Source organism: Phalacrocorax aristotelis, chromosome 1 (assembly GCF_949628215.1).
Source record: "Phalacrocorax aristotelis chromosome 1, bGulAri2.1, whole genome shotgun sequence".
Taxonomy (NCBI): domain Eukaryota; kingdom Metazoa; phylum Chordata; class Aves; order Suliformes; family Phalacrocoracidae; genus Phalacrocorax; species Phalacrocorax aristotelis.
In genome coordinates, this window is record NC_134276.1 from 67,220,421 (window position 1) to 67,241,498 (window position 21,078).

Below are 21,078 nucleotides of genomic sequence, written 5' to 3' on the forward strand. Positions count from 1 at the left end.
TTCGCTGCTGCCTTTACCTGAAGAGCGGTTGTGCACTGTGTAGAGTAACTGTTAGTGAAGGTAAAAGATCACCTTCCTCGTTGCTGGCTTGCCCTGCACGTTGCCATATTTATGGAATTCCTTAAGTGATATTAGAGAGGAAGAAGGAAGATGCCTGTATTCTAGCCAACTAGTGGCAGTCAGGAAAGGCTCTTCACACCAAGTAACAGGTTCTGACAAATTAAATTAATTTATTTTGTACAAATGATAGCAGTGTCACAGTTAATACAGTAGGAAGGATATGTAATTTTATACACCACTTTTCTTTTAATATTACAAAATGCCCTGAAAAGACAAGGATGGTGACTGTTCTTTTTAGGAGGAGTGTCTTGACACTAGTCACATTCTACTCTGAAAACACCTTTAAAAAAAAACAAACAACAAAACAACCCACCAGAACCAGCTGTTCCAGTTACAAAGTCTGATGTACAGTACAGAATGTTAACAACACTTACTTGAAAGGCAGGAAAATTGGTCAAGTGTCAGTTGACTTACGGAAAGCTTAAAGTGTGCTGTAGTCAGTGCAAATAGAGGAATGTGTCAATTGCTGTAGTATCTGACCACCTGGTTAAATCTGGTGCGTTATCCCTGAGAAAGCAACTTCTCTCTGCAAGTCTCTCGTAGTTTGTTGATTGTTGCCATGGGCAAGCTTCCAGGGTCTGTGAATATTTTCTGAGGGCAAAAGGAGAAAATTCTCGTTTAAAAATTCAATTCTCTGTAGATGTAACTGACAACTCTGAAGATGAGATTATAACTGAGCCAGTTTTGAACATTGTTCTGATAAAGAAGCCTGCATTGCGTGATGCTAAAAACTGAGGCACTCTAAAATACTCAGCTGTCATCACCTCCGCTGGTACCACTACCTGTACTGCTGGGGAAAAAAAAAAATCAACCAACCCTAAAGTATGTGTTTCAAAGATACATAAGAACCTAACCCAAATTGTTTATTTAATTGCCTTGAAAGCCCCCTCGTGACAGTAACCAATGCAGTTAAAATAAATGTTTTATTCAGAGTAATGGCAAGAAAAAGGTAGTTGATTTTCCTAAAAACAGCTGCCATAAAATGTAATGTAATGGGGGGGGGGAGGGGAGAGGTCCTTCAAAGACAAGTGTTTGTATCAGCCTCTGAACTGGTATTCTCAGGGCAGTTAACATTTAACAAAACTCTTACTCTAAATCCTTTATGGAATGGGAAAATTCCTCAAACATCTCCCTTCTAAATTAAGCTGTACCTGCAATTTATTTTTCCCTTGCTCCTTTTTAATTAAAAGGCTCACAAACATTAGTAAGTTAAGCTTATTTTTCTTTATGTGAGCAAAGATGAAACATAACCTAAATGACATCCTACTCTGACAGGCCTATGCACAGAGCGCTGCCATGAGCACAAAACTCTCTTGGGAGTAAAAGTCACCTATTGGGATAGATTTTCATGCACATTTAGCAAACAGGATAGTAGAGTTGGCCAAGTGATTTATGACAGATGTGCTCCTGTAATTTTTTTAGTGTAATTAATATCTCTTACATTTCAGTCTTCTGAGTTAAGCTCTGAATCTAGTGTTTTATAGAGATTTGGCATCCAATCTATTAATAATTTACAAGAATAATTCTTAGTCTGCAGGTTGTTGCGGAAAAAAGGACTTGGTGCTCCCTTTTTGTTCTTTAACTAAATATAATGCTTTATGTTCTGGCACTGTGAAGATTTATCAATGCAAGTTTAAAATTCGCTTTGTGTCTGTTCTACAACATTCTGTTACAATTAATCTGAAAAAACACACAGGAACACAAGGCATAGCTCTCTGAAAGAAGGCACTGAAGTTTTCTCATCAGACTTCCTGCCTTAACTAGTAGAAAGGGTAAAAAGATTCTTTTTCCCCTGTACAACAGAAGATGTGAATGGCTTACTATGTATGGGTTTAGATGATAGTTTTTCCCAAAAATTCTTTAAATGCAAACCTTATTATATAAAAACATTCTCCACCCTTTTGGCAATTCCTACAGATACATTTCTCTTAAATGTATCCATCTTTTTGACATTTCTAAGTCAGTCTTGTTTTTAATTTGTAACAACTAAAAGCTGCAGAGAATTTACCTGCATGAAGCTGTGACACTCCGTTACAAATGTTCCTTTGGTGATCTGCTTAAATTTATCACAAATGTCAGGGAAATTCGTGGCTTCCAAAATAAAAGCTTGGTGTTGCTTAATTAATGTTAAGGCCACGCGGAAGATGATCTTTGACCCTTCATAGAATAAACAATCCCATATTCGGAGCACAGTCTGCAGGAAAGGAGAGAATTCAGATTACTGCTTCTTGATTTCCAGTAGGTAATTATTACTAAAGGACTACAAATCAAATAATGATTATGACTGTATATTTAGAGAATCTTCTGTTACTGATTACCTCTACTGGAAGAATGTCAATGAACAAGCATATAAACCAGCGTGACACCACCAAGGTCCACATGACTCCATGTCTTTCCATCAGCTCTGCCACAGCTGGAACTTTCATTTTCACAAGTTCTCCAAGGACCTCCTGATCAGTTTTCAGGCCCAACATTGCAGGACTGTAATAATCTTGGAGAGAAGAAACCAAAATTCAGGAATCTGTCGACATTATTTTTTCCACAAAATTACAGAGAATGTCCTGAACAGCTGAGCAGATAAAGGCATGTTGAACCTATTAATCCCAAATTGGATTAAATTAAAGCACGCAGTGAAGATGTCTGCATCGTGGTTATAGAGCACTTCTCTTTCAGCCAAGGCTGATGCTGCTACACAAAACACTTCCTTCATGCCTATCAAAGTATCTTCTTTCTCTCTGATGATGTGAGGCAATTCATCCTTCCCAAGGAAGAATAAGGTAGATAGATGATAGTTAGTTTTTGACTACTAGGTTAAACGACAGAAGTCTTATCAATATCTAAGCAGGTCCACAGAACCACCACCTCCTTCCCACATGTGGGGGCTGCACACCTCCCAGTCCCACAATACCCAGACAGGTAACAAAACCCCCAAAACAACCCATAGCCTTTAGACTGGGTCCAGTCACAAACTGGAAATGTAAATTTCTGACTGTCAGCTATGTGGGGGTGCTGCAGGCCAGCTCTCACTTCTAGGGGATGAACTAATCCTGAAGTGATGAGTTTTTCCTCTCTTTTCTCTGAGCCAAGGAAATCCTACTTTTCACAGACTATTTCCAAAAGGAAGTTAGTGACAGGTTACCCCCAGGCAGCATCTTTTCCTACCTTAATTTATCTGCAAGGCAGGTGTTGTAATTAGACCTACATCTCCTACACTGCTGGTCACTGCACTAAACTGGTAATTTTGGATTTAAGAAAAATGGAGCACGCTATGACTGCTACTCTACACCTGTTTGACAGGGTGAGCGTTTTCATTACCCACGTGCAGGCTGAATAACAAGCATCTCAGGTCTATAAACAAGTACCTCTGGGGATACTTAAGGGAAGAAGATTATTATTTTAGTTCATAAGAGTTCAGATGGCCCAGCAAGAAAGAGAAGTTACAGAGATGCTTAAGGAATTAATATTTTGGGTTTAGATGTTGACAGAAACATTAAATGGACTCGATGGCACCAGCTCTGGGAAGCAATCATTGATGGTTCAACTAGTGCTTTGCTGACAAAAATCTATGTTATTAACATTATTTGCTGAACAAAATAACTCATAACACAAGCACCTATGTGTTTCTTTCCTTCACTGACTCTGGAAAGCAGCAATTCACGTTTCCTCTAACTAACTTAGCTGGTTTCTGGCAAGGTTCCTAGAAACACAGCATAGACTGATGGTTCACATGAAGGTGAAGGAATCAGAAAGAGTAAACTCCGTTTGTTTGAAATAGTTTTAATAAAACCTCCCCCTGCCACAAAGAAGTTTAAGATGTCCAAAGTACGCAGTACACTTAGAACCACTTTAATTTCCTCTAATGAAATTACAAGAGCAGTTTAATATTCGACTCTTTTTCTGTGTCAGTGTTTTTCTTGAACGGACTTCCCACTGCAGGAGCTATTTGCTCTCCATTTGTCCTGTTCTGCAGAACACCTACAGGAGGGTTTATGGTTCTAAGAAGCATCACAGTCAGCCTTTAGGAATCTAGCTTTTTGTCTGTGATCCTAATTTTCTTTGTTCCCATTGAAGAATGATAGGTGAAACTCTTCTACAGCCATTTCTTTAACCATTTGCCTTTTGCCTGCTTGTAGGGAAAGCTCTGAGAGCTAAAACACAAGTAAGCCCATGAAAAAGCATACTAAAGCCAAATGGAATCACACCATGACCTAAAAGCCAAAACAAAAACCTCGCTCCATATTTTACATTAGCGTTGTGCTCCTTTGTGAATTGGAATGGAGGTAAAGTAACATTAACTGGCTGAGTAATCCTTTCTTAAAATTCTGCTTTAATGTAAGTGAAAAACAAAGAATCACATTTCACATAACAGAACAAGGCACCTTTTCCCTTTCCTACCCTTCCTCCTCCTCTCATACATCCACAAACCAGTTGTTTTTTCTTTTTTTTGTGCTCCTGAGACATGTGGGTACTTAAAACTTCTTCACATTACCACCAGTGAGTGTCCTCAGGAGGAAGGACAGCAGCCCACACGCTCTCTGCTCTGCACTGCTGCAATCATTCGATATGCTGAAATCAACAGCAGCTGCTATTTTTAATTTGTACAGCAAAGTAAATGTCAGGATCTTAGTGAGAATGCAAACAGACACCCACCCAGCTTTTTGAGAGCTGGCGAGTAAAAAGTTAACAGCCAGGCAACTCAGATACGTCACTCCCTGAATTACTGAAGCAGCGAGCTGCCGGGAAGCCTCAGCGTAAATTAAAATTTCATTCAAGTTTGTTAGATTGTACTGCTGGACGAAAGGAAAAAGGAACTATTCATTTATCTGGGGCAGCCTCCTGCTGTTCCTCGTGGAGCAGGAGCAGCTCCCATGTGCCCTGGTACACAGCACCGCAACGTTCAGCCCAACACTGCTGTAAAACAAGCGGGAGGAGTGATTAATGGTTTTATTCAAATGCCAATAACTGAGTAGCAGGTTTTTTCCAGGATATTAGCATCCAGTTCACAGAAGAAGTTACATTAAAAGGATCAACTATAGTTAGTGTGCCTGTTTATTATAATTGTTACACATAATTAATATGTAATTCTAATTTAATATATATAATTTTAGTCTCTCTCTGTATACACACACTTTTATAATTAAATGTATATATATAAAATTAGCTCCTCAAATTAGGAGAGCCACATTTCCAATCCTCCAGAAACATTCCTGCAGGACCCCGGATTTGTGCAAAACTTACCCACAGATCATTTACAAGGAACACAACAGCACTGGAAAAGCCAAGAGGATAGCACAGGTCTAACCTTACAGCTCTAACATCCATCTGCTGAGGGCAGCATCACCCCGGAGGGGTGGCAGGCCTCCAGGCACAGCTGCCCCGAGCACAGCCAGCAGCACCCATGCCCCCACTCTGCCCAAGGGACCCGCACAGAGTCATCAGGGCTACGCAGGGTTAGCCAGAACCACACAGGCGAGGCAGAAGAGGATCCAGTGTCACGCTTGAGCCACTTTCCATGGTCCATTCTGGTCTCACTAGTGAAAATGATTTTGTAACTTGGTTCGGTGCCTAACGGTCTCAATAATATTTAACCTACATGGCTCTTCTGTTCTTAATTGCTAGGGATGCCCAGTCCCTAAGCTTTCTGGTAAAGTCCCCTCAGCAAAAATCCTGCACCTCTCCCTTGCTGCAAATGTTTCACTGTGTGTGCCTTATTTGCCTAATCTTTTATAATTTGCTGCTCTGCCCAGAACCTCTCCCTGAAGTCAAGACATCCTTGTTTATAAACAAGGCTACACAAACCTAACCCTCCCCCACACCACAAAGCTGTTTTTCACAAGATATTGGGCAGCAAATGATTTTTACTTACCTACCATCAAAATACATTAGTTGTATGATAAGATACGTAAGGAACATAAAAATTATTTGAAATTTCTAGATTTGTATAATCCACATTTAATTAGCATATTAATAATCTCAATAATCTGGCAAAATACTGAGCAGTTGATGATCCAGAACAGACTCAGGAACTGCTCCCAGTCTGCCACTTATTAATTAAAAAAAAAAAGCGGGGGGGGGAGATCTAATGTAGGCTGTTGAACTAGGTTGGTTCATAGGAATGTCCTCTGACAATATACCATCCCCCTGAAAAAAACACATAGCCAGATTGCTTCCTTTTATTCCTTAAATTGTCAAACAGAAGTGATATCACACACTATGTTATTTTTTCATTGCAATTCCTTCTGGAAGGCAACAAATTAAATACTGTATTATAAATCATCATTATATTCTGTTATTAAATTATTATTAAATTGCAGAAAAATGTCTAGATGAAAACTAAGTTTCCCAGTACGAAACTTCATGTTTCCAAGGTCTTTTGTAAACTGGCCCTAGGCTTTCCTCACTTTCCTCTCAGCTTGCCTTTGGCTATTGCTTGCCCACACACACCCGCTTTGCCTAGTCTGTTGTTCCTAGTGCCTGCCTATAGACTTCAGATGCCTTACTGAGTTCCGGAGTGCCTGAGAGCACAACAGAGAGCAATAAAGGCAGCACCCCACGTGGAATTCACCTCCCCCGAGTGCCCCTTCCTCAAAGTCCTGATCCCAAACAGCAGCTCTGCCAGGCTTCTCTTCCTCTTGGAGTTGAGCAGCAAAAAAGAAAAGCCAACTTCACCAACTGCCAGGTATTTTATTCCTACTGTACAACAGAGGTGACTAGATGAAGGGACTTATTTCCTTGTTTAAAAGGCTGTTTGTTACTAACACTGCGCTGGCTGTGGCATGCTGTCACTTAGCTTGAAACCTGTTCTTGCTCAGCATCTGGCAGAGATGTTCCTTAAACTACATTCTGCTGTCTCCCTATCACAATAATTAGCGCCTCTCTGAATCCTACCAGGATGTCCAGGACTAAGACGTAACTGTCTGCTTCTGCTCCAGAGCAGTAATGAGATTTGCAGGACATAAGGATAAAACTTGTAGGGACTGTATGACCTTGTTCTCCATTACAAATAGATTAAGAGTTCCAAAAATAAAAGTTTAAGAAGCACTATGCTTATAGCCTTAAGTTACCTCTACAAGTCAGAGCTGCAGAAGTTAAAAAAGAATCCTTTAAGTCTGTTGTGCATATGTCAAGTTAAATATAAATACTCCTACTGGAACTAACATGATATGAATTCTTAGTGTTATAGAAATACCCAAGACCAAGACCTCAGCTCTGCTGCTTATCTTCCAGCATTTCTAACTATCATTTCAGAAGCCCAGATAACCCAGCCTGGGACAAGCTGAGTGATTTGTCTTGGCAATCCAGTTTATTTAACCAAACTGAAAAATCAAAAATTAGTTGGTTTAACTCTTCTCACAGTCATAAGCAATGTGAAGTATTTTATTCACACGAATATGTTTATAATGTCCTTGAGACCCACGGTGGGGGGGACGGGATGGGGAGGAATTGGGGTTCTCTCTCCTCCCCCAAACAAGCAAAGATCGTTCATTTTTATGCCAATATGCAACATTCAGAAATGTCTTGCTGTAGACGCACATCACCATTTGCTTCCAGACTTCACTGGAATCCAGAAGAGACAAATACAGCTGGCAGGCAAAAGCAGAGGTTGCCATGAACAGAAATGGCCAACTTCATGAAAAGCACTTAGTTCTACATTTCAAGTCAAAATGGAAACTGATTCTACCATGTGCCTTTGTGGGAAAAAATCCTTTCCAGTAATCCTTCACTATAAAAATTTAGCTGTTTGCACGTTGCTGAACACGGGTTATTTTAAACAACCTTGGCAGTGCAACGTTTTCCTTTCCAAAAAGATACGCTATCATAGCTGAGTTTATGAACTTCATGCAACACATGTAGAATGAATTTCATCACTTCAGTTACAGAGAGGTCAAACTACATTATGACAGCAGTCCCTTCTCAGAGCATCTAAATACCATTTATGCTATTCCTACACAATTTATGGACTTGCTCGTTCTCCCTGTTGGCAACTCTCAGCCCACTTAGTCCAAGAAGGCAGGGCAGCGTTCTGCTATTTTATTTCTACCTTGAGATGGTCCAAAAAAGGTACAATAGGTCTTCTAAGAATATACATCATGAGCCTGGCATAAAAAGTTGGACAACCTATGTTTGGGAGGAAATCAGAAAGTCACAACAGGAAAAGGAGGAAAACCATGAGTACTGCCAATTCTTTTTGCAGTATCAGGCCAAAGTGACCCCCTGCAGATGTCCTGGCCAAAGCGATATCCTGCAGATATGTGGTTAAACGGCAAGCTGAACTCTTTACTATGTTATTTTTAAAACATAAGTTCCTAATTCTCCAGGGAACTGAAGAAGAAAATCCAACAAACAAACCAATCAACCAACCCAGAACAGGCTCAAGCCATATTTTATTTTTCGTTCATCAAACCAAACTGAACCAGAACTTCTGTCCTGAGGTACTGAATTCACACCAGAACCAGCAGTAGCTCTATTGTTCACAGCTAAAACACTAGCTTTAAGAAAAGCCATAAGCAAGCCCAATTCATTTTGGATGGCAGAAATACCTTAAACAAACAAACAAACAAACAAAAACAAACAAAAAAACCAGACTATAAGAATTTTATGGAGGCTTACTGATTGTGATACTGAGATGACACGAAGTTTATAATAGTGTTTTGAGAAACGATTTAACACCTTTTCAGCAAACACAAAAAGGCAGTGTTTGATTGTTTCTACATAATCCCATCTGCCTGTATCCATCTCTTGCTTCTGATCCCAAACTTGGAAAATGGATCCTGTGGAGCAGAAAGAGCCCTTTCGTTTCCTATTTGCATTTCACACAGCACAGTGGGATTCTGAGCAGATGTAGTAGCTACCATATGGAAATGGAAGAACGATGCTTGCTAATTATAAAGACAATGGAAAGAAAGGCAAAATTTATATCCTTCCAGACGTTACAGAAGGCAGAGATGAAATACAAAGAAACAAAGACTCCACGTGTAACCTATTGGAGAAACAAATTGAAGTTGGCAGCATGTTAGAAAGCACAAACGTAACTTTCAGACATTCTAGTTATGGAGAATGAAACTGGCTAATGTTCGGGGTTTTTCGCTGGCTGGGGTTTTTTTATACTAACTCTCTGTTATGTGCTGCTCAGTAGAGACATTTGCATCAGTAAAAACTAGTCTAGATTAAAGTTACAGCTACCAAAGCACTCTTGTACGAATTACATATAACGCTGAGCAAAATGCTATTGGCCAATATTCTCCTTTCTTCCCTCTCCTCCTTCCTCCTGTCCACTACTGTTGGAATTACTCCTTTTGTGGACAGTGGGTTTTTTTCATAGTATCAGTGAGCTGCTAGACACCCACAGACACGGGTTATTCATCACTTGGCTGTTTCCAAATGGCCTGGCCTCACTCCAGCCATTGCATGCTATAATTCGCACCAGTCTGAAGAGTTGCAGGCTTTGGAGAAGGCTGCAGCTTACTGGGTTAATGGTGCTAGAAGCCAAGGCTTTTAATTCACAACAGACATTGACAGACTTTTAACACCAATTTCCTCAACTGGAGAAGAAATTCATGAACAAGCACTGCAGATTTTCACAACTGCTTATAATGCCTATAAAGGAAACAAACTTTTTTTTTTTTTTTAAATGAATTTACCATTGTACAGTGAGTCTTAATGACCAAGGACTTCAGCTGAGTAAGGATTCCTGGATCTATGTCTTTTTAAACTCCTCTATGGGATTAGGAAGAATAGCTATTTTATCAATTCACTGCTCTGACAAGATTATTCTTAACACCACAGCACAAAACACAACTTTTATATTCTCTCACACTTAAGAAGAGCTCCAGCATTCCATTTTCTCCTGCTCTTTACAAGAATGCTGCAGTCACACCATGGGAACTACCAAGCACATTACTTAAAAGACTGGGACAGAAACAGGAGGCTTAAAATAGAAAGCTGGGCAGACACACACGGTTCTAGCCTGATATTTGCAGAGGGAAACCAATCCAACCCTTCAGTCTGAAGGGAAGGGGAATGAAAGCCACAATCCTCTTACTTCAAGCTTGAAGAAGCTAACAAGAGAATTAATTTTAATCTTGAAGCAACAGGTTTTAAAACTGTAGAGGAACAAATGGGACTTCTCTACTAGCCATAAATTGAAAACTTAGTAATGCATTCATATCTTCTGAACATAAAACACATGAAACAACAAAGGTTGTAGTTTTTAGAAACTAAACAGATTTACTACTTGTACATTTATGTAAACAAAAGTTACTCCTGTGCACTGCACATGATTTTCTTTATATAATTTCCTTTACTCCCAAAGCACACCTCCTTCCACAAACACATTCTTTATGTAGCCACCTATGCTGCGTACTCATTATACTATATTTTGAAACAATATCAAAGCCTGCTATTAGTGCTTCTTCATACTACACCATATTAAAAAAAAGAAAACTTGGCAATACAGTTGAGCAATTGAAAAGAAACAATTTTGTAGTATCTTAAGTTGCAAATATGACAAATCCAGAGTAAGCACGTCTTAGCTGAGGAAAGGCCAAAGTAATCCTTGGATATATTCACTACTGAAGGAGAGAACAAGTCATCTCTGTATATGACATTAGCAAAACTGTGGTTAGAAAATTGCATCCAACTCTAATATTCACATTTAAGGCATGAAGTTGAAGAACTGAAAGGACATGAAAGAAAGGGTTATAAAACACTACTTAGCTCTGTAAAGAACTTCTCTATTTCTAGAATTTATGCAAGGAAAAGGAAAAGCAAACCTGACCACCTCATAAGAGAAAACACCCTAGGCGTTATGGGCTTTTCAATACAGTGAGAGAAAGTCTTAAAGCAATAGCTACAAGCGAGGACAAGGCAAATTTCAATAAAAAGTATAGCAAACATTTTTAATGAGAATGATTTATAGTTTGAGTACACTACTAGCAGTGGTGGTAGGGTTTCTCTCTCAGACCAAGTCTGGGACTTTTTACAAAGATGAGCTCCAGCCAAACAAGTCTACTGCAGAGTAGACCAGAGCAGAATGGGAGGAAATACTACCATTTCCTCAGATGGCTCCGTGTGCAGCAAGTCCAGTTACATTTCCAGTTTTGAGTCTTGGTATTTAACACAGGTATTACTTCAGGCATATGAATATATCTTACAGGGATATACAAGTTAAAATACAAAACTGTATATTAGGACCTGCATTGAGCACCTATAACCCCATTATACATTTGTCAGCAATTATATTATTATTCTTGCTGTCAAAGTGACATATTCAGGAAGGCTGCATAATTAAAATTGTAACTGAACATGTAGAGCCCTGGCTGACAATTAGAAGGTTAAAAAAAAAAAAAATGCTAGAAAAAAATTAAATAAGTACCCGCTTTGGCTTTGCACCCCTACTGCTTTAATTCTGCAGTTAAAACAGCACAATCCTTTTAACATGGAGACAGGCCTATCAAAACTAGAGTTTCAAAGCACCAATGCGTACATGTGGTATTAACAGCTAGAGCCACTAGCTTAAAAAAAAAAAAAAAAAGACAACCCACCAAAAAACAAACCCATCCCTCCAACATGGTTTTTCTGACAAAATATAAAACACAAACTAAGTAATCCTTGTGCTGGATGCTAAGGCTTGGCCACCAATTGGTTTTTACACATCCAGAAAAAAAGGGGACCTCTTCTCCCAAACCCACACTTCCGGGTTTCTACCACTCCACCTACCTTCGTCCTTTGTACGCAGCCAGGGAATTCTACCTTTGATCAGTTCTATCTGAACTAAGATTTAATTTGAAAAGTTTATTTTGCTGGTGGCTTTTGAAAGGGGTGAAACTTTGATTCACTGGGGAGATAAAGGGTCAAATACCACTGCCTGCACAGATAGCCAAGGGTTGCAGTCCCATCCAGAGTAGTACCACAGGCGGCCTACTGAAAATACTTTCAAGTTCAGCATAATGAAATTATATTAATACAATGCTTGCTTGCCAGAAGGCAAGTGGCATACTTTACTTTTTTTGGGTGGAATAAGTCATTTAGGTCCCTCTTCCAGTATAAATACAGCCGTATCAAGGAACACAATATTCTTCAGCATTTTCAAACACTTATGGGTCCTTTTGCTGCACAGCTGAAACTCAGCATGTTTCCTCACAAAAGCAAGGCTGACAACATGCATATTCTTGACATGTACAGGAAACCTCTGTTTTAGACAAAACTAAGATTTCTACCCGCTACCTAAAGCACACCTACAAATATTGAAATTGCTCTTTTATTGATGAGGCTTGTGATTTGGGGGTGGGGGGAGGTGGAGAGTATACAATACATATGGGAAATAAGTTATTCCAGAAGTATAAATATATGTATCATTTTAAAGAAGAAAAACATCAGTTACTCATTTCCTGCTTGCTCAAGTCTCCCAGATTCCCCAGCAGTTCAGATTTGTAAGTGATAAACATGTCAGGCTTATCATGGTTTCTAAATACAGACACATGGTGATTCCTGTGTTCCACCTTCAGCTTAAAAGGACACTGCATGGTTAATTCCTAGGTAAATAAAACTGACCTCTAATGTTCAAAGATTAATGGTTTCACCATGGCTGCTGGTTAACAGTAAAGCATGTTGGAGTCCCATATTTCAAATCTCCTAATTATTCAGCCTACCAGCCGAGCATTCCTCTCTCCTAGTGGCAAATGTGACTTTGTACTCCAGAGATGTGCACTGCTACAGCTCCACACACTATCACAGAGGAACTCTCTAAGGATGAGAGAGCACTCTGCCAGCTCACGGCCCTGTAGCTTGGTGCTGCCAGAGGAGGAGGATAAGCAAACAGGCCAGAACTGACCAATCTGCTGAAATTTTCTGGGTTGATGGTGCTATTAAAAAAAAAAAAGCTTGTTATCAAAAACTACTTTGCAAACATGAAGTCGTTCGTGTTATGCATAGCCTTGCAAGAAGCTTTCCTCACCAAAGGCACATGCCTGCGGTGCTCAAGCCTCCTCTGTGAAAGGACAAGCTTTTAATCACAACAGTCTCCTTCACAGGCTGCAAATTCAGCTCAACGTTACTACTATTTAGGTCTAGCAGTCTTTTACCTGCACAGCTGAATAAAATGCTTCATGTGAAACAAAGTTCCACTCTCCTTTGGAGAAGCAGGTCTTAAGAGATACAGCTGCCCTGGCAATACCCATTCAGGGTATTAAAATAAATTCAGCCACAGGAATGAAATAAATATATGCTTAACTGCAATTAAAAGCAAGCAGTCTAAACAGAAATACTGTAAAGGTAGTACAGCATTCTACGTTTCTCAAGTGGCCCTCCCCTTCAAACCTGCAAGTCTGTATGATGGGACTTCAAAGAGTGTTATAACATGAATCACTCAAGAGAGGGATATGCAAGAGTTAGGTATGTAACTGTTATTATTCAGTTCAAATATTCATGTCTTTTACTGTGCCTAATCTCTTATGCAACAGTACCTGCAAGTCTACAGCTGATACAATAGAGAACCTTAGAGAGCTCAAAACAGAAAAAGCGTTACATATCTATTATCTCAACATGCAGACATTTGCCTTAGCTGGCAGTTGCTACACTACCCACTGAAGTGGTATCTTGCATTGCACCTTGTGTCCTTGCAGATAATGCCAGTTAGTTCAGTGCAGTCTACTACTTTTGTGACTATTTCATAATTCAAAAGTCTGTTCTTATTGTTAATTATTGATAAACAATCGGGCAGTACATGTGGGTAAAAAAAAATTTAAAAAAAAAGGCTAAAAAGTACCAGGCTGAACGAAGGTTGTTAGACTGATCCTTGAAGAATGCTTGTATGCTACTCCTAATGTAAAATTTATTAACAATGTTGGAGAAAAAGCTGGTATTTGTTAACAATCCTAAACTAGAGAGACATTGTCCCATGTCAATACACAAGGCACAATGGAGTAACATAGTGAAAAGATTGGAGTAAGAGAGACATGATGATATTTAAAATAACAAGGACAAGAATGTGCAAATAAAGTTCAGCAAGAAGATGTTATGAATTCCTATAAGACATGGAAAAAACATCTGTTGACAATGAGAGAGGAGCAATAGCACATGCATTATTACTGAGATCACAAATCAAAACCAGAGTGCCACAAGGGAAAAAAAAGGCAAGGGAGATCCTACAGTTTTTCTCTCTCAAATAAAACACCTTCAGCTGTTAAGAGAGAGAAATAATGCCACTGCACTGGCAGATTTCCCCTGGAAAAAGAAGTGTGCTATTGTGATCAAGTAAAAAAAAAAAAAAAAAATCAATTCAAATTGGAACAGGCACACAAAATAATCATTAGGCTAACATGGGAACAGAGAAGAATATAATGCAACAGTTCCACTGAAGCAGCTTAGTAATACAAAAGAACTGTAAAATGCATTGACTGTATCCTACAAATATATGAAAGATAAGCACAAGAGAGGATGATTTTTTTTACCCCCAAAAGTCAGCATTGGCACAAGAATAAAAGGATATAAAATTGGCCATGAACACGCTAGTGTAGAAATAAGTCCTCTCTTAACCATTGGAGGAGTTATTCTACAACGGTTTTCAGTAAGAGTAACTCACTCTAGTATGACAGTCTAGTAGACTAATTAGAGTATATCTTGATAAACACTGCTGCTTTCAAACTGAGTACCACTGAAGCAGAGGGAAATCGTTCTGCTATATGTAAGCATAACTGTCATGCTAAGGCGAGTCCAAATTGTCAAGTTTTTCTTCTCTTAAACTCACTATTTAATCACAAATATGTAAAACAGGACAAATATGCTCCTTAAATTACACACCAAAGTACCACAGTTAAAAGTTCCTACCTTCCTGATGCTTTCTAAAGCATCCTCCCCAATATTTCCTCAACAGAACAAAAAAAAGTCTCAACAAGAACCAGAGCTACAAACAGAACAGAAACACTAGAGCTACGCTGAATACAAATTGCAGACACGTGCACTCTGAGCTTGAACTGAATCCATACTGCTTCTTGTGGGCAATACTGCCTACTCAGCCATCTGTTTTGAATGGACCTGGGAATAAAAGATCTTGGTAACACCCAAAACTTCAGTTAAACAAACAATTCTCTTCCCCTTTGCTGTGTTTAAATGAGATATGCTCCTAATCCCTCCAAATCCCTGGTTGAGCAGCTGACAGACACAACAGGCAGGAGACTATGGGCTTGGCTTTAGCAGAAGCAGGATCTTTCTGGCTTCACCCAGCTGTACCCAGCAGTGTATGTTCAGCCAGACGAACGGCACGCACACGACTCCACAGACCAACAAACCCAGTGGTAGCTTTTGCTGGCTCACTCTTCCAGCTGTGCCACCTCCACTTGAGTGTAAAAGAACAATTCATCCAGAAAACCTCTACTGATGGAGTCCCACTCCTGTCAGTGGGTGGAACAGTTACACCTTCATCATATCCTATGGTACATACCCCCACCCAGACCTAAAAAGCAGTAGAAGAGGGGAGGTGAGCCATAGCTTAGGGAGCCCTTCTCTGTCTCTTCCCCAGAAAGCTGCCACTAGTGCTCCCGTCTGTCACATTCAACATTTTTTTTTTCAATCAATGACATTGATCTGTGGCTGGCTTGGTTCATCTGCTGACCAAAAAACAACACTGTCAGCATCAAGGTACTGAGCAGCTGTTTAATGTAATTAAATGCCTGTAGGCCAGGGGAAGGGAGCATTCACAGGGACACAGCAGAGGGCAGAGGAGGTATTGCTAAATTGTCCTAAATCATCACTGATTTAACTGGCTGTGACAGGACACACTCAAAAAAATGAGGACATGACCTGGAGGGGTATCCGTTGCCATGAAAGGGGAAAATACATTACAATCTGCACGAACGTATCAAGAAAAAGAGCATCAGCAACGAAACTAAAGGAAAAAATGTTGGCTAATCAGACTGTTAACATCCAACAAAAAATGATTGCTATTTTTCCCTCTGAAGATCTGGAGAATATACAATATTTCTCTGCCTCCCCAACAAATAATAATAAGGCTTTAAACTGAAATGCGCTCTCCCTTGCACTGTTAACAGAAGGGCAGTACTTACTTACCAGAGTTAGTTTCTTTATGCAGACAGTCTGCCTGTCTGATTCTCTCCCCCACATACACACGCACTACTTTACTGAAATTATGCCAATTATTTTATCCGTCATGCTCTGACTTTTGTAAATGCACAGTTCAAGCATGATATAGGAGGGTAGTGGGAATAAAAGGGAGGGAAAATTTGGGGTGGGGGTGGGGTAGAGCATCAGGCAACAAGTCTTCTGACAATAAAGCTTTTTATTACTCAATACAAATATTTTTACTACATGAGAGATTAATAGTACCTAACTTGGTCTCTTGTTGAGGTGCCCAAGCTGGAAGAGACACATCAAGCTCTCTTAAAACTGACTGTGGAGGAGATAGAGGCACACTCAGATCAGCAATTCTGATCAGATATCCCCTTCCCCACTGACTGTCAAAGAAACATAAGCACGCGTGTTTCTAACTTCAGCACCTCAGACGGACGCCTGATTGGATGTGCTGAACCCAGGCCAAAATCTGTAACAAGACTCTTGTCACAGGGTAGTAAAAATATATCTATAAATATAACTTCAGTAAATGTATGTCTTTACACACAGTAATTGCCCTTCACAATATGAGTTTCTTCTCATCACCAATGCTACTGGTGTAAGATAAATGCAACAACTAAGAGGGGAAAAAAAATAAAAGCAACTTTTGTCATTTAGGTATTAGCAACGCATAGAAGAAGGATATACAAGAAGAACTAAAGGTCTTATGACAGACTAAAGTAAGATCCCTACCAAAAAACAATGAATAAAAAAATCCTGAATCTACTCCCTTGCCCCAAATAAAAACATGCAAGACTATCAAAAAGATTAAAAGCCAAAGTTGCCATCACTTTGCCATCACAGTGAAATGTGCCTTTTATTGAGGGCCTTATCCCTCACGCGCTGATGTCAATGGAAAGACATACGCTGATGTCAGCCAGTGGCAGGTCACGTGGCAGACAGCAGCCCTCAAGTCTCTGACCTGTTTGCACAGCTTATAGGTCTCAAGGCTGAGCAAAAGCAACAGAGAGTTTTCTTTAGACCTTTTTTATAGCTTGAAAGTAAACTTCAAGGCTGCAGACCCTCAAATATTTGCAGATTGATTCAACAAGTCATAGCACTCCCTGCTTGTCTCTACTCCTTCAATATGCAAACGAAGTCCAGCCGCTCCGCTTATATGCAAGGAAAATCTGAGTTTCTATAGGGTGTATTCAGTGTAAAAGAATTTCTTACATTCATTCAAAAGCAGTAAGAGATTCCCTCAGCTCTTTCTCCTTCTTTCTCAAAGTCTTTCCCTTCTGTTCAATAACGAATCAAGAATTATACACATTTTTTTGTTGTTTAATCTTAAACAAGAACAGAAAGAAGCAAAAGTGAAAGTAAGTATCAACCCTGATGTCCTTGGCCAGCACTTAGTTGACACTGTCATACTAAATTCAGTCTCTAGCCATTTGGAATAAATATCTGTTCAAAAGCAAAACCAGGCCAATAGGGAATTTCAAAACCTCCTTGTAGAAAAATTAGTCTTCCATTTTGAGTATGGCTTTGCATTAAGGGTGTCACTGTAGTCAGTCCTCTGCAATGCTAATGGGAATTCACGATGAAACCATTCTTCCTCTGTAATTAAATCCCAGGAAAGAACATTCCCAAATGTATTTCACAGGAGTATAAAATATAGCTGTGTCTGATGACTGCTTGGTTTTAAACTCCTCCAAGCATGTGGTGAGATTCAGCTTATACACAGGGCAAAATTCAGTGCATAAATACCTCCTGCAAACCCAGAGATCCAGGCAAGGGAACCCAGAGGGCTACTGAACTGATGAGATGTAGATATTACCTATAGCTTAGGGTGTGCAGAATTTCCATCTGGACTCTGTTGACCAACCCAGCTAGATCACCATTGATTATAACACAGCTTTGACAAGAACTTCACATAGACACCGACAGGGATTTTGACATACGTTTGCTTTGTTTCGAAATCACCATGTGTAAAGAGCCCAAGATATCCCCGCTCAGAAATGTGGGACACAGCAGAAACTACCACCACCTTGCCAAATACCTCTAAAGAAAGCTCACGCTGCCTCCAGCCAAGCCACTGGCAATTCCTACTTCAAGCCACCGGCAATTCCTACTTCAGGCTCTGCGCTCAAACTGTGCACACCTCCCATCTTCGTTCTGCAGCCACTGCTTCATCTGTGTCTCTTATCATATCTCAGAAACCTTCGCAAGTCCTGTTCCCCAGCATCATACTGATAGAAGAAGATATCTACCTAACAGGTATAAGTAAGACTGCAAATTAACATATACATAAACCACTGCATCAAGACTAAAATCTGACTATAAACCAGACAAGTTTTGCCTGTGTGCTGTGTCTTTGCCCTGTATTTCCAGGACCCTAGAGAATCTTCAGTCCATGCAAGTCCATTTTAAAATCTAAAACCTCTAAAAATGGAGAGGAACTCAAAGATAAAATAAAAGCCAAGCTCCAATATATGAATACAACTATACACATTTTTGCATACCAGGCAGTATTCTTCCAATAAGAGCATCTAGCAACCAAAAGGACTCCTCTTCATTCTTTGTAATAAGAATAAGGTATCCAGCTATGAAGTTCATGCCCTGAAATAGAAAGAATGGTTTTAAGACGCATATGCTTATGAGTTTCTAGTTTATTTCTTTTGATTAAGGGCTAACTACTACAGTTCTACAAAGTGGGCGTATTAAGTGAAATCTAGTAATAAAGGCCAACAGTTGAGTAAGTTGTTAAACCTGCATGATGACAGCTAACAAGAATTATTAACAAAGATCAAGGAGAGGAAAAAATGAAAAGAAAGAGCTTAGCAGCCTATAATTTACCTTCAATTTTCTTTTTTTTTTTTTTTTGTTAAATCCAAAAGACTGCTTTGACCAGAACCAAAACACAGCTGTATTAGACATGTAGTACAAACACAATACACCTGCAGGTAGACAGTGCAGCTGCAGGAGAATGCCTGACCCAAACACTCTAGTAAAAAGCTGCAGCTCCAGCAGCTTTTACAAGCTGTTGCTGCTTAACTCAAATGACCGTATACAAATCATTTGGTTCCATAATACCTCCAGTACTTCACATGCTAGTCAATGACTGGCCACTACATCTCCTGCCTTTCAACATGCAAACAGAAGGTAAACACTAGGAGGTGGGGGGGATTGGAAGAGCTACCAGAAAATTTGTCAAAAGTAGTCAAGTCATGACTGGCCAAATTGCAACTGTGCAATTTTTGTAATCATTACTGACACCCTCTGACTGGAGAAGTAGCATACAGAACATGCAGGTCACGAAGTAGTATTCCCTGTAAATGTATTGCCTCTGTCTCAGGCACTTTTTTTCCTCTTGTATCCACCATAACACTGCCAAATTATGGCAACGTAACTGATTTAGGTGCACAGTAGTCCACTTCCTTAAGCATTTTTTTAAGTATGTCTTTTCATTGTAAACAAGCCAACAACCATAATAACATAGACACCACATCAGTACGACAATATACAAAAGCTGCCTCTGAGATGCAAACCTCCCCAAAGTCTTCCTAAGCTAACAGAAGATTATCTTTAAACATTTACAGGCTATGAAGGCTGCTGTTAGTTACATTGCCTTCTTCTGTTTCGTCCCTTTCTTTGGCCTTTTCCCTATTCTCTCTCCCCCCGAGATGGACTTCTCCAGCATGCCTAACGCCACAGGTACCACTGTCTCTGGGGACCCTGCCGTGCTGCCAATTATGGCTGTGAGCCAGATGACAGCTACCAAAAAGAACACCCCTTGCAGCCTCTGGAAGCTACGACTTCCTCTCTGAACTGAGATCTCTTTTCTTGCATTCAACAGATTTGACTCACCTGTCCCACCTCAGAAGGCCTCACAACACTCTCGGAACATGGAAATATTAGGACACTGCATCTTCTCCGATGTTTCATTTTCAAGCTTTGAGTCACTACAGCAGTTGTTACACAAATGGCTTGAATAGACCTTGCATGGCCTTACACAGTGCTTGGCCTTCTAGTTAAGAAGGCAACTATTTGTTTCCACATGGACAGTTATCTCAGTAATTGCATCTACGATGGCAAGAGGCTGACATTTAACACGGCATGGACCAAAACCCACTCTGGGACGTATGTTCACAGGACACCAAATTTTGCAGGTTATATATACCAGGGCAGCCAACACTGTACCACTGTCACAGCATCACAATGTAGAGCCTAATACACACCCGGATGGGAGACTTAAATGCCAGTAAGTACCAGATATTCACTAGCATTATGGAAATCACCCTTGAAAGGCCTTCAGTGAGTAAGAGCTCTGCAAAACACTTGAGGAAAAAAAAAAGCCATTTTTCACTCTGAGTTTTCTAGGATTTACAGGATCTCTTATGTAGTGGGTATCACTATATCTATCTTGATGAAGCCTGCTGTTTCACTAACAGAAAAGGTGGTTTCCTGAAACTTCTCTTGATTTACAACATGCCTTCGAAAGCAGATGTTGACCTTTGGTTTATGTTCTAATTATTTATCCAGAAAAGATAACATTCATCTTGTGAGGAGACCAGAGCTGAAAAGAAATCACATAAGGCTTTTCAAGTCTTTTTCTTTCATCTCTGGTGTTCATAATGTCAAGGTAAAATGCAAAGATTAGTCCATTAGTTAATATACCAAGACTTTTTAGTAACAGTTGGACATATATTTTGGGTAGAAACTAGCATGGTTTAGAAGTTATGTATGTTTGTGGGTATGACGACCTCTATATAGGAGTCTGACACAAAAGAGAATATTTATAATTCTGTTATATAATTCCATATAACCCCTTCTGTTAGTCTCAAAATATCAAAATTTTAATAAATACATAATACTGGAAATAATAAAAATCAT

General features: G+C 39.6%; 1 protein-coding gene across 2 annotated transcripts in view; it reads right to left on the reverse strand.

The window, feature by feature from the left end:
- Positions 1-206: 206 nt before the first annotated feature.
- The window catches only part of GRTP1 (growth hormone regulated TBC protein 1), a 37,171-nt gene continuing 16,299 nt past the window's right edge, over positions 207-21,078 (reverse strand). For both annotated transcript variants that reach the window (XM_075091408.1, XM_075091416.1), the window contains 4 exons: positions 18,708-18,804; positions 2,439-2,611; positions 2,129-2,314; positions 207-711 (listed from right to left, as the gene is read on the reverse strand). In XM_075091408.1, coding sequence (XP_074947509.1) covers positions 622-711; positions 2,129-2,314; positions 2,439-2,611; positions 18,708-18,804 — 546 coding nt within the window. In that variant the 3' untranslated portion in view covers positions 207-621. The remainder of the gene's footprint in view (positions 712-2,128; positions 2,315-2,438; positions 2,612-18,707; positions 18,805-21,078) is intronic.